The sequence below is a fragment of the Lutjanus erythropterus genome, chromosome 19 (assembly GCF_056507025.1).
Source record: "Lutjanus erythropterus isolate fLutEry1 chromosome 19, fLutEry1.hap2, whole genome shotgun sequence".
NCBI lineage: Eukaryota > Metazoa > Chordata > Actinopteri > Lutjaniformes > Lutjanidae > Lutjanus > Lutjanus erythropterus.
The window spans coordinates 245,327-257,500 of record NC_139335.1 but is presented as its reverse complement, the minus strand read 5'-3'; the positions used below and the strand labels follow the sequence as shown (position 1 = coordinate 257,500).

Here is a 12,174-nt window from a genome sequence, read left to right as displayed (position 1 = left end):
CCCACACACACACACACACACACACACACACACACACACACACACACACACACACACAGCAGGAAGAAATGCAGTTGTAAAATAACCAGAGACTATTGAATTTAATTGGTATTTGACAAGAAATTTGTATTTATTTTATTCTTAATTAATTTTCATGCTGATGTGTGTTTTGTTGTTGTTATGTTACCAGACGAACACAAAGAGATTTAAATAAAGAGATAAAAATCAATAAATGACATGAATTCAAAAAGCTCTGATGATTAATGAAATTAATACATTAACTTATGTTTCAACACAACACACAACACAATACACACAAACAAAACAAATGTGTGTTTGTGTGTTTGTGTGTTGTGTGTGTGTTGTGTGTTGTGTTGTGTGTTTGTGTGTTGTGTTGTGTGTGTGTGTTGTGTGTTGTGTGTTGTGTGTGTGTGTGTGTTGTGTTGTGTGTTTGTGTGTGTGTTGTGTGTGTGTGTGTGTGTGTGTGTGTGTGTTGTGTGTGTGTGTGTGTGTGTGTGTTGTGTGTGGTGTGTGAAGCCTGCAGATCATCATACAAGCTTGAATTAACACATTTATATTGAAGCTTTCAGTGCGTTTTGGCCGACAGGTTGTTTTAAACTAAGGCTGCTGCAGATTTTTCTTTTTTGGCGAGATGAAATCTGAGCTTTGAGCGTGGAGCTTTGAGCGGTTAAGCCTGGGGGTCAAACAGCTCAACAACAACAACCAGCATTTAATCTGGGTTTAAAAATTAATCCCTGTTGGCGCAGCTCAGTTTACATCTCAAGGGTTAATGTCTCACCTGAAGACATCAGACCACCTGAACATTGACAGAACTCAACCTGCGGACTGAGAGAGTCTCAGGTGTCTTACCTGTGAGGGGGGCGGGTCAGGTGCAGTATCAGGCGGAGCTCCAGGACTGACTCGTCCTCCAGTCAGAGCCTCCAGGTCCAGGTTCAGGTCCTGGATAGACTCGTAGATATGGTTTGAGTCCTCCTCCTTCAGAGGGTCGTCCTCGCCACCGCTCTCTTCCACACTCATCGGCTCCGCCTCCTCCGCTTCCTCATCGTCCGGCTCTATCGGAGAGTCCTGATCGTCATGGCAACCTGTGGACAGCAATGTGGTGCTGTGGAGGTCATTCTGGGGTGGGACCACAGGCGTCTCCACAGGGATGGGTTGGGTCTGGGGCCGCGGCGTAGACAAGGGGTCTGCTGGACTGAAACTGGGGACTCGATGTTTCCCAGAGTCCCTGTGGTCATCCAGGTTCCCTGGCAGGCGCTTCTTGTCCTCGGCCATGTTTGTAGTTGTGCTGGTTGTCGAGGTCTCTGTGGGTCCAGAGGGAGGGTTGCTGGGATGTCGCAGGGCCGAGGACAGGTCATGGAAGTCCAGCGGGACACCAAACGTGGACATGCGGTTCTCCGTCTTGCGATATCCAGTGGAAGCTTCGGGTCTGAGCCGGATCGTCACCTCGTCCCCCGGTTTGGTTTTTGTCCCACTGGGCTCTTCCAGAGTCTTTGGAACAGGGACGGGGACGGGGACTGGGACCGGGGTCGCCACAGGAAGCGGCATCGGTTCAGGACTGGGCGAATCAGTAAAGTCCAGAGGGGACGGGAAGTCCAGTGGCAGCTCCTTAACGTACTTGGCGGGGATGTAGAAGGGTTTGGAGCTGCGGTCGCTGCGGACCTGCCACCAGTGGTCATTGGTCTTTGCTAACAGGATGTAGCGCTCGTTGGGTTTGATGGACACCAGCGCCCCATCCCGACCCTCATACTCATACTGGAACTCAACCAGGACCAGACCCAGACCTGCAGAACCAGAAAGAACCAGAAGATCAGAGGAAACATGAGGAATAAGAGCTAATGCTAACTTAACTAATGCTACTACAATTATTTCTTCTGCTTTAACTATGACTGCTACTAGGCTACAGCTAACATTACTATTGGTAATGCTAACATTACTAGTGTTAATGCTCACTTACTATTGGTTCTGATAAATCACTACTGCTGTACTACTAACATAGCTACTGTTAATGCTAATGCTAATGCTTTAAGTATTACAACTACTAGGCTACTGGTAACATTTCTACTGCTAATGCTGCTACTTTAAAAACTACAGCTTCTCAAACACTTTGACTTCTTTAGCTGTTGTTGCTATTTCTAACATTAGCTCTGCTGCTGTACGAGTTCTAGCCCTCCTGTTAGCATGAACTCTGCTACGTCTATCATTACTGCCACTTTAAATCAGTACCACTGATTCTTTAAATACTATCACTGTTACTTCCTGTCATGGCTGCTGTCTCTTTAAAATGAGGACTCACTTCTGCCAAGCGTGGAGGACGTCGATGCCATGGTGACGGCCCTGGGCTCCTCGGGCCCCGCCCCCCTCAGGTAGATGGGTAGGTGACGCTGAAGGCGAGGGGTCAAAGGTCACAGCTGATCCTCAGCCCCCTTAAGGAGAGAGAATCACACCAGACCAGTTGGAGACAACAACAACAACTGATGTCACATCCTCTAAACACATGTTGATGTTCTTTAACCCTCAAGAATATCAAAGTGAATTTTTTTCCATCATCTTGTGAACTGCTGCCATAAGAATCTAAAGATGAGGGTTAAAGAACCTGAAGATGAGGGTTCCCAAAATAACTTGAATGGAATGTTTCATTTAGCACCAAAGATAAAAAGCTGAGACGAGTACCTTTAAGAACCTCAAAAGGATAGTTAAAGTATGAGAGTTACAGAATATAAAGACAAAAGTTACAGTAAAGTTCTCTCACTCAGTGGGCTCAAACAAGTTCACACATGGACACCAAGCAGCAGCAGAACATTTGCAGTGATGTTCCACATGTTCTGTCTTGTCTGAAGTTGCACCACACCCAACGTCAACAAGAGTCTGAAACCAAAACCAGAAACATCAGAACTGTGGTGGGTTTTGAAGTACTGACTGTTTAGAGTCAGAGTTACTGAGAGAACCAGAGTGGAGAACAGACAGACAGGAGGACAGACAGAGGAACGGTCTCTGAGGAATGACAGTTATGTGTCTCTCTGCATCTTCCTGTCAGAACAAGTCAAACTCCACTCAGCTCTGATCTCTGCCTGCAGCTAATGAAGCTAACGCTAACTCTGGTGCCTCTGTCTTGTCCTGTGCAGGTTCATGCTACTGTCAGTCATCACACAGCGTCCAACAGCACGTCCACAGAGACATGATGGACGTGATAATGTCCTCACATCAACAGGTACAGAGTCAAACTCACCTACTCTGTCTTAATTTCAAAATAAAAGCCCTCATCTCCTCAGTACTTGCCAGTCGGCACATTTTCTTCTCCAAACCGCAGACTCTGCCCAGTCACCTGACAGGCAGAGGGGTGGAGCTTATCATTGTCACCTGACAGGCAGAGGGGTGGGGCTTATCATTGTCACCTGACAGGCAGAGGGGTGGAGCTTATCATTGTCACCTGACAGGCAGAGGGGTGGGGCTTATCATTGTCACCTGACAGGCAGAGGGGTGGGGCTTATCATTGTCACCTGACAGGCAGAGGGGTGGAGCTTATCATTGTCACCTGACAGGCAGAGGGGTGGGGCTTATCATTGACATCACCTGCCTCTCAGGTGGAAACCTGCAGGCTGTGGCTCAGCTGTTGAGGACTAAGTACATTTACTTGAGTACTGTGCTAAAGCACACATTTAAGGTACTCCATTACATCTGACAGGTGAATGTACTTTTTATTCCATTACATTTGTCAGACAGCTTTAGTTACTAGTTACTTTTCAGAAGTGCAGTGGAATCCACACTGTAAAAAATGCTCAGATTAATTAATTATAATAAATAGAGGAAGAAAATTCTTCTCACTTAAAAATGTTGAGTAGAATTTTAGTTTTTAGAACTTTACACAACATGAAGTAAAGGGCCATTACACTTAAAATTATTCAGTTCTGTTAACTTGTTATAGTATTTTTTACTACAACATGAGTACTTTTACTTTTAGTACTTTAGTTACTGCAGTAATATTTTGAATACAGGACTTGTGCTTGAGTATTTCCACCATGTGTGTCTGCACTTTTACTGAAGTAAATGATCTGAAGACTTCCACTGCTGACACACACACACACACACACACACAGGGAGAGAGAGAGAGAGAGAGAGAGAGAGAGAGAGAGAGAGAGAGAGAACAATAGCAGGAGGCTGATCTCAGGCCTGTTCTGTTTACAGAGGGAAGTGTCTGTTCTTCCTGTCTGTTGTAAGCTCCACCCACAAGGTGGCATAGACTCCACCCATCGGTGACATCACAGCCTGGAGTGTGTGTGTGTGTTTCCTGTCTTTGTACAGGAACAATAGTGTGTTGGCAGTCTGTGTGTTCGGATTGGAGCCGAACAGCTGAACGTTTACGGAGTTTAGTTTGTTTTTGTCTCAAATATCAATAACTGATCAATAAATATCATGTTTCTGTCTCAAATATCAGTAACTGAATGATAAATATCATCACTTTCAGTCTCAAACTTCAGATCTTCAGACATGAAACATCTCCCAGCAGGTAAAATGCGGTTCTCAACATGTTCTGGGAACGTTGATTGAACGTTTAAGGTTCCCAAGATGTTAAAGTGGATTTTTTTTTTCTGACCTAAAACCAACATTACAATCCTAGAACGTTCTGAAAGGTTAGATAAATGTTCTGAAAATGTTACTTGAACATTCCTCCTTCACGCTCCAACCAGCGTTTTTGTTGTGTTCTCAGAATGTTCACTAAGATCTTAGTTAACAGTTTCATAACCATTTAAAAACTCTTTGTAGCTTTAAAATGTAACTTTTTTTCCCACATCACTCTGGACAGATTGACTGTTTCCTTTTTAAAACTTACATCATTTTGACCTTTTGTAAAACCAATGATTTGATCATGTTTCCAGAATGACCTGGGAAGGTTAGCGTGATGAAGGTTCGACTCCTGACACTCCGAGGTCGAGTCAGCTAACTTAGCTGCACCGCTAACCAAGCTAACAGCAGTTAGCAGATAGCTACATTAGCAACAAGTAAAGCTGTCTCTCCATCAGCACAGTCAGTACTGTCTTCCCTGCCGCCCCGTAGCGACCACGTGCACTGGGACACCAAAACATTTTCTACATGAAATATGATCCTTATTCACCTGAATCAGTGAATGAAGTTGTGTTTTTGTTCAGGCGTATTAGTCAGTGAGGACCGGCCGTATCTATTGTTTGTCCACTCTGTTTAGATGAAACCACGCCCACTTCCACCTCAGTGGTATTTGACAGCCAATCAGAGTCTTTGTCTCTGAAGGCAGACACTGAACCTAATTTACTGTTTAAGAATGCAAAGAAACGGCACGCCGCTGGTTGTTTGTTTGAACTGCCGACACTTTCATCATGTGGAAGTTGGTTTAGTTTCATCAAAGTTGGATTGGACAGACACAGTCCGGCCCTCAGCTCATTGGATGCTGCATGTGGCTAACGTTAGCTAACTGATGAAACTGTAAAATGCCTCGAGTGTAATTTGCCATCACAGATACCACCTTCCTCAAAATGAGTATCCATGGTAACCACTGATTTTGAGAAACAGGACCAGGTTTGAGGTTTGAGGACATTTGAGGACATGCCTTTGATCCTCTTTGTTGTTGACAGTTTATTTCCTGTTTGTTGATCTGCTGCAGGATAAATAAAGTTTTATTGAACTGAACAGAATCAACTGCAGGCAAAACTGAAGTCAGTCAAACCTGCTCTGAACACACCTGAACACACCTGAACACACCTGAGCCAGGTGTGTTCAGGTGTGTGAGAGACTCTCAAGTACTGGAATGCAGCTGACCTCCCCCTCCCTCCCTCTCTCTCTCTCTCTCTCTCTCTCTCTCTCTGTTTGTCTCTCTGCCACACCCATCCCTCCAGGAATGTCACACACACACACACACACACACACACACACACACACACACACACACACACACACACACACACACCCTCATGTGTCTGACCACAGCACTGAACTGTGTGAGAAAATAAACTGAGAGCTGTCAATCATTAAACCGAGGTCGACACGCCCCGTTGACCAATCAGAAGACACAAAGAATTTAAAGGAGAAGTTCACCAGAAACCATCTGGACGCCCTCTCTGTCATGTGACATCATAAACCCAGCAGCCAATCTGAAGTGGATCCAACCTTTACCCTCAGTGAGCACGAGGTGTGGTCACAGTCAGAAGTACAAACACACCAACAGAACTCTGATCTGAGCTTAAAGTCAGAACGTGGTGTAAAAACAGGCTGAGGTTCCCACAAGTAGGTTTCACAAACACAACGAAGAACTAGTTTTAGAGGTCGACCAGATAAAACTGAAACACAGAGAACACACACACACACACACACACACACACACACACACACACACACACACACACACGCACACACACACACACACACACGCCTCAGTAACATAAATAGCTGTGTGTAAATCACAAAGCTGGTGGCGGACTCCGCCTCCTGAAGGCTGAACTTTAACAGGAATGTTTGGAGGAGCTCAGAGCTCGACCACACTGAGTTTATGATGATCTGTTTACACCACAGATATACAGACACCGCTTCTGTCTCAAATATCAATAACTGATCAATAAATATCATCTGTTTCTGTCTCAAACTTCAGATCTTCAGACATGAAAAATGTGGTTCTTAACATGTTCTGGGAACGTTGATTGAACACTTAAGATTAATGTTCAGATTAACTAAACTTAAACTAACGTTAAAATCCCAAAACATTCTAGGAAGGTTACATAAATACTGGAGACCATTTCATAAAAAACACATTACTGTTTCCACAGAGTTCTGGAAAGGTTGACTGAATGTTCCAGGTAGGTTACTTGATCAAATCCCTTTAAAAAAAATGACCTGTCTGATCACTATGACGACGCTGTGACAAGAAAACATTTTGTTGATGCTGTAAGACGTCAGATTTTCGATCTGACAGAGTCGACGTCTCAGCAGGAAGTTGGAGCATCACAAGGTTTAATAGACAACAGTTTGATCTGTAATTTAAAAGACCGAAAATCAAAATACACTTTTCTCCCAATTCTCAAGAACAACAGACCCTCAGCGGAGAAGCACAGGTTCTCCTCAGAGGGTGTGTCGGTTCCCCACTTTCAGATGACATCAACACACTCAAACCGTTTGTGTCAAAGTCAGTTGACCCTTCCTAAGTCCCGCCCCTTTTTGCTCCGTGGCCAAGTTTGGTACTCAGCAGAACCTCATTCAACTTTGTCCTTCCCTGTTTCTGTTTCTGAGATATTTTATGTTTATTTTGGAAAGAAAACCACATTTTGAAAGTGGTACAAAGACGTTTCAGGAGGACGAGTGACTTCACATGTTAGTTAGCTAATGTTAGCAAAAAGCTACATGATTTACTACTTAATGGCTGATTAACTAGCAGGTTAGCGAGAGTTCTGCTCATATTAGCTATCAGATGTAACTACACAGCTGATGAGTGTTTTCTGAGCACATAGCATATCTAAGAACAGGAAACAGGAGAGGACTGAGCTGACTGAGGTTCCTTAGGGAACGTCATTTTAGACCGTATACTCATTGTTCACATTGTTCCCATAAATCAGGTGGCTTCATGTAAAGACCTTAACATGCACAGCTGGCTCAAGTTTTTATTCTACCAGATGATTTTAGAACGTGTAATCTGATATAATATATAAATCAGGTATGTTAACTGTCTGCACAGTTCAAGCTTGAGCCAACAGATGGTGAAGCACCTACTGCAAAACCACCACAGCTGTCAGAGCAGCAGATGTTTGGAAAGTTTTGAACACAGGAAACAATTAACAGGCTGATAAGTGTCAGTTTTTGAGACAACAGACGAGGTGAGCCTTGTTTTTAGCCGAGCAGCTGATGATGACGCCAATAAAACAGGTTTTTCCAAAAACTGTGAATCAACAAAACCACAAGATCCTCAAACATAAAGTCATTAATCAGCACATAAAGTATTAAAGTGATGTGTCAAGTAATCTGAGAGAAAACCTGAGGACAGACACACACAAGCCGTCACATGACCTCATACAGGAAGTACACATGATCTCATACAGGAAGTACACATGTTCACATACAGCAAGTACACATGTTCACATACAGCAAGTACACATGTTCACATACAGCAAGTACACATGTTCACATACAGGAAGTACACATGTTCACATACAGGAAGTACACATGTTCACATACAGCAAGTACACATGTTCACATACAGCAAGTACACATGTTCACATACAGCAAGTACACATGTTCACATACAGCAAGTACACATGTTCACATACAGGAAGTACACATGTTCACATACAGGAAGTACACATGTTCACATACAGCAAGTACACATGTTCACATACAGGAAGTACACATGTTCACATACAGGAAGTACACATGTTCACATACGTCATCGGTTCGTTTCTGTGTTTGTGTTAATATGAAGCAGAAAGATTCAGATTCATATATTCAAGATAATATACAGAATCTTTTAATAATTCAATTCAACTTTATTTGAATAACATCAGATCACTACAACGTTCTCTCTTTTTATATAGAACAGCTGTAGAACGTTCTCTTTAACAGCAGCTGTAGAACATTCTGTGATGTGTTTTTCAATCAATCAATCAATCAATTAATCAATTAATAATAAAATTAATATTAATAATAATACTTAAAAACACAAGACCAGACCATTAAAATATTAAAATAATAGAGAATATAATATTAATTATTGATTTGACTGATGATCCAAAATACTTAAAGTATCAAATTCAATGATATTTAACAAACTACTAATAATTATTAGACTTGCACCGATTAATCGGCAATGCTCGGAATCGGGCCGGTTTTCACGTGACTGGCCTTGACCGGTGACCGGCCAGTCAGCGTCACAAATCCGGTTCTGTGCCCGTCATTGTCACACACGTGTTCTGCACGATGGTCACGTGATGCGCGCAGCAGACAAACTGACCGTGACGTCAACACAGCGCTGATAACAGCTACACACTCAGACACACGTCTGCATGAAGATGATGTCAGAGACAGATTCCAAGAACAAGATAAAGAGAAGACAGACAGTCTACAACGAGACAGAGCAGCTGACAATGTCGCAAAACAGCTGTAAACTCTCTCGCACTTCAGGCTAATGCTAGCAAGCTAGCAGCAGACTGCTGTTCACAGAGGGACAGTTAAAATCCACTTCCTGTTCTGGCTGAAGAATAAACAACCTGTGTTGATGCGTCTCCTCAAACATTTTCTCATCCAGACTCCTTTAACTTCTGTGTTTGTTTTTCTCACCGCAAAGTTTTACTTCAAACTGTTGCACCGCGTTAGTCTCCGGTTTGTTTACATCCGCTTCCACAAAAGATCACGTGAAATCGCGTCCCACGAAATCCCGCGAGATGATCTCGCGAGATCACGTTCACCCAATTCATAATCTTAATATAAAATTATAACAAGGCCTGGTTGTAATCTGGATGATTTTGGAGAAAGTATTAAATTAATATTTAATAGTCAGTGTCTTATTATAAACATATTTACAAGAAAAGTTGCAAAAATGTTTGTGAATGCTGTCAATCACAGTTTTTAGAAAGACTGACAATCGTAACCGGCCAAAATCGGAGTCGGGAGGTCAGACCCCTCAAAAATCGGAAATCGGAATCGGCTAAGAAAGTTGAAATCGGTGCAAGTCTAATAATTATTATTATAATTTATTATTATACTTATCATAATAATAATAATAATAATAATAATAATAATACTTGGACATATTCTGTGCTGTAGTTTGAAATGTATGTACTTTAGTTACATGTTTCTGATATTATATTACACATTTACACATTTACATATTTTCTTTTTTACGTGACAAACTATGAAAGTCTGACGTTTTCTTATTGTTCATCAGTGTTCCTTACACACTTTTTATGTTTTTTAACTTTTAGTTTAAATGATCACTTTTTATGAATTTAGAACTCAACGTTTGTTTGTTTTTTTCATCAAACTATAAAAATATCAGACTTTCATTTTACTTTTAAATGTGTTTGTTGAGAATCGGGGAAAAATGTTTTTCATTTGTATCATATAAGTTCTACTGGTTCTACTGGAGTCACAACACCAGTGAAGAAAGTAACTAAGTACAAATACTCAACTACTGGGCTGAACCCTTTAACAGGCACACCAAAACTACATTTGCAAAACTATTATTATTATTATTATTATTATTATTATTATTATTATTATTAGTGTAAAAAGATAAAAGTCCTGGACAAAGTGTTCACAGTTTTCTAGATTAAAAAGCTGTTACACTGTTTAAAGCTTTGAACTGCAGAGTTTAAGATTCAGTGAGATAAAAATAAAACTTCTAAAACATATAAACACTGTGATGAAATAAACAAATAATAAAACTACATGAAAAAAAGTAAATCTTGAATCTTGAATCTCACAGAACTTTACAATATTCTTCAAACATGAAAAGGAGAATTGACATAATTTTTCTGTGTGTTTACTGTGATCTACTTTTATTTTACTATTTTTGGTTTCTGTCATTATAAAACAGATCAGCTGAAGGAAAACTGAAGCTTTACACTCGTCAACATCTTTTATTTTCTCAGTTTTCACACCATTTCTTTTTACACCAAATAGACATATGATTATATATATATATATATATATATATATATATATATATATATATACATATATATATACATATATATACATATTACTTCATTCTTCTGGTTCACTAAATTTAAGAGGAACTTGTTACTATATATTTGATGCCTTTACCTGTTTTACAGAATTGGATTAATAATATATAATTAATAAATAAATTAGGATCTTATATCAGTAAGACTTTATTGATCCCCAGGGGTAAAATTCACAAACTACCCTTCAGTATATAAATTAATTTATTTTAAAGTATATATAAATAAATTGTTACACCTCAAAGAGCTGCAACATTTAAGTTTTGTACTTTTACTGAAATAAATGTTTAAATAGAAAGTTAAAGTATTTTTACCATGTGGGGCCCAATTACACAACATGAACACTAAAAAAACTGAAATGATTTTTCATGTTAATTAACCTGAAGATCAGCAGCTACATGTCAAAAGCCTTTTTTTTACAGACTCAGAACCTTCAGAATCTTCTTCGGTTCTACATTCAGGAAACATTCTGCTCAGAGCTAAACACACCAGGTGACACACACACACACACACACACACACACACACACACACACACACACACAGAATTCAAATCTGAATCAAAAGTCGAGTCTTAACCCTGAAATCAAACATGGCCCCTGTAACGTTGGTGTAAAAACAGGCTGAGGTCCCCATAAGTAGGTTTAACAAACACAATGAGGACTTTTTTTCAAATAAAAAAAAAACTTAAACCAACCAGATAAGACTGAAATTCAGAGCAAACAAACAACACAACAAAATGCAAAACCAAAGGGAAAAAGGAAAAAAAAGGGGAAAAGTTCCAACAGCAACTGAGTCCAGCAGACAGAACCACAGACGGAACCACAGATAGAACCACAGATAGAACTAGAGACAGACAGATAAATACAAAGATAGACAGATAACTGAATAGACAAACACATTGTTGTTGTTTTTTTTTACCGGCAGTAGAAATAAGATCCAACCATCCTGCTCTTCATGTTTTTTGTCTCTTGTATTCCTGAAGGGGCGAGTCCAACTCACAGAAACAGGTTCCTCTCCCTCTCTCTCTCTCTTTGGCCCCGCCCCTGCCTGACCTGCCAGTCTCAGCTTGTCCTCCTCCTCCTCCTCCTCCAACCCTGCCACAGTTTACTTCCTGTGAGACCTGCAGCAGACCAGCAGCGCCCTCTGGCAGGTCTCAGCAGGTACTACATCCTCCCTGAGACAGACACAAGAACACATGCTGAGAACCAGGAGAACCGCTTTAGAACAGCAAATGTTTAAGTGTAATGTTTGTATGTTCTGCATGTTTCATATTGTATATGTGATGTTTTGTTGTAACACAGTAATAATAATAATACAATAATAAGTGTTTATTATTATTAATCCTCTACATGCTTCTGAATTTATTCTATAGATTTACATATATGAGCATAAAATATTTCTGAGAAACTATAAGAAAGTCAGATTTTTCCTTATTGTACCGTCACTGTTTCTTACACTGA

At 40.7% G+C, this 12,174-nt stretch overlaps 1 protein-coding gene across 4 annotated transcripts in view; it reads right to left on the bottom strand.

The window, feature by feature from the left end:
- The window catches only part of arhgap27l (Rho GTPase activating protein 27, like), a 35,398-nt gene extending 23,633 nt beyond the window's left edge, over positions 1–11,765 (bottom strand). For 3 of the 4 annotated variants that reach the window (XM_084743449.1, XM_084743452.1, XM_084743451.1), the window contains exons 1-3: positions 11,633–11,765; positions 2,315–2,444; positions 871–1,802 (exon numbers count right to left, since the gene is read on the bottom strand). In XM_084743449.1, coding sequence (XP_084599575.1) covers positions 871–1,802; positions 2,315–2,345 — 963 coding nt within the window. In that variant the 5' untranslated portion in view covers positions 2,346–2,444; positions 11,633–11,765. Of the gene's footprint in view, positions 1–870; positions 1,803–2,314; positions 2,445–2,770; positions 2,887–11,632 lie in introns of all 4 variants that reach the window. The other variant, XM_084743450.1, reaches the window with a different exon arrangement.
- Between the last annotated feature and the right edge of the window lie 409 nt (positions 11,766–12,174).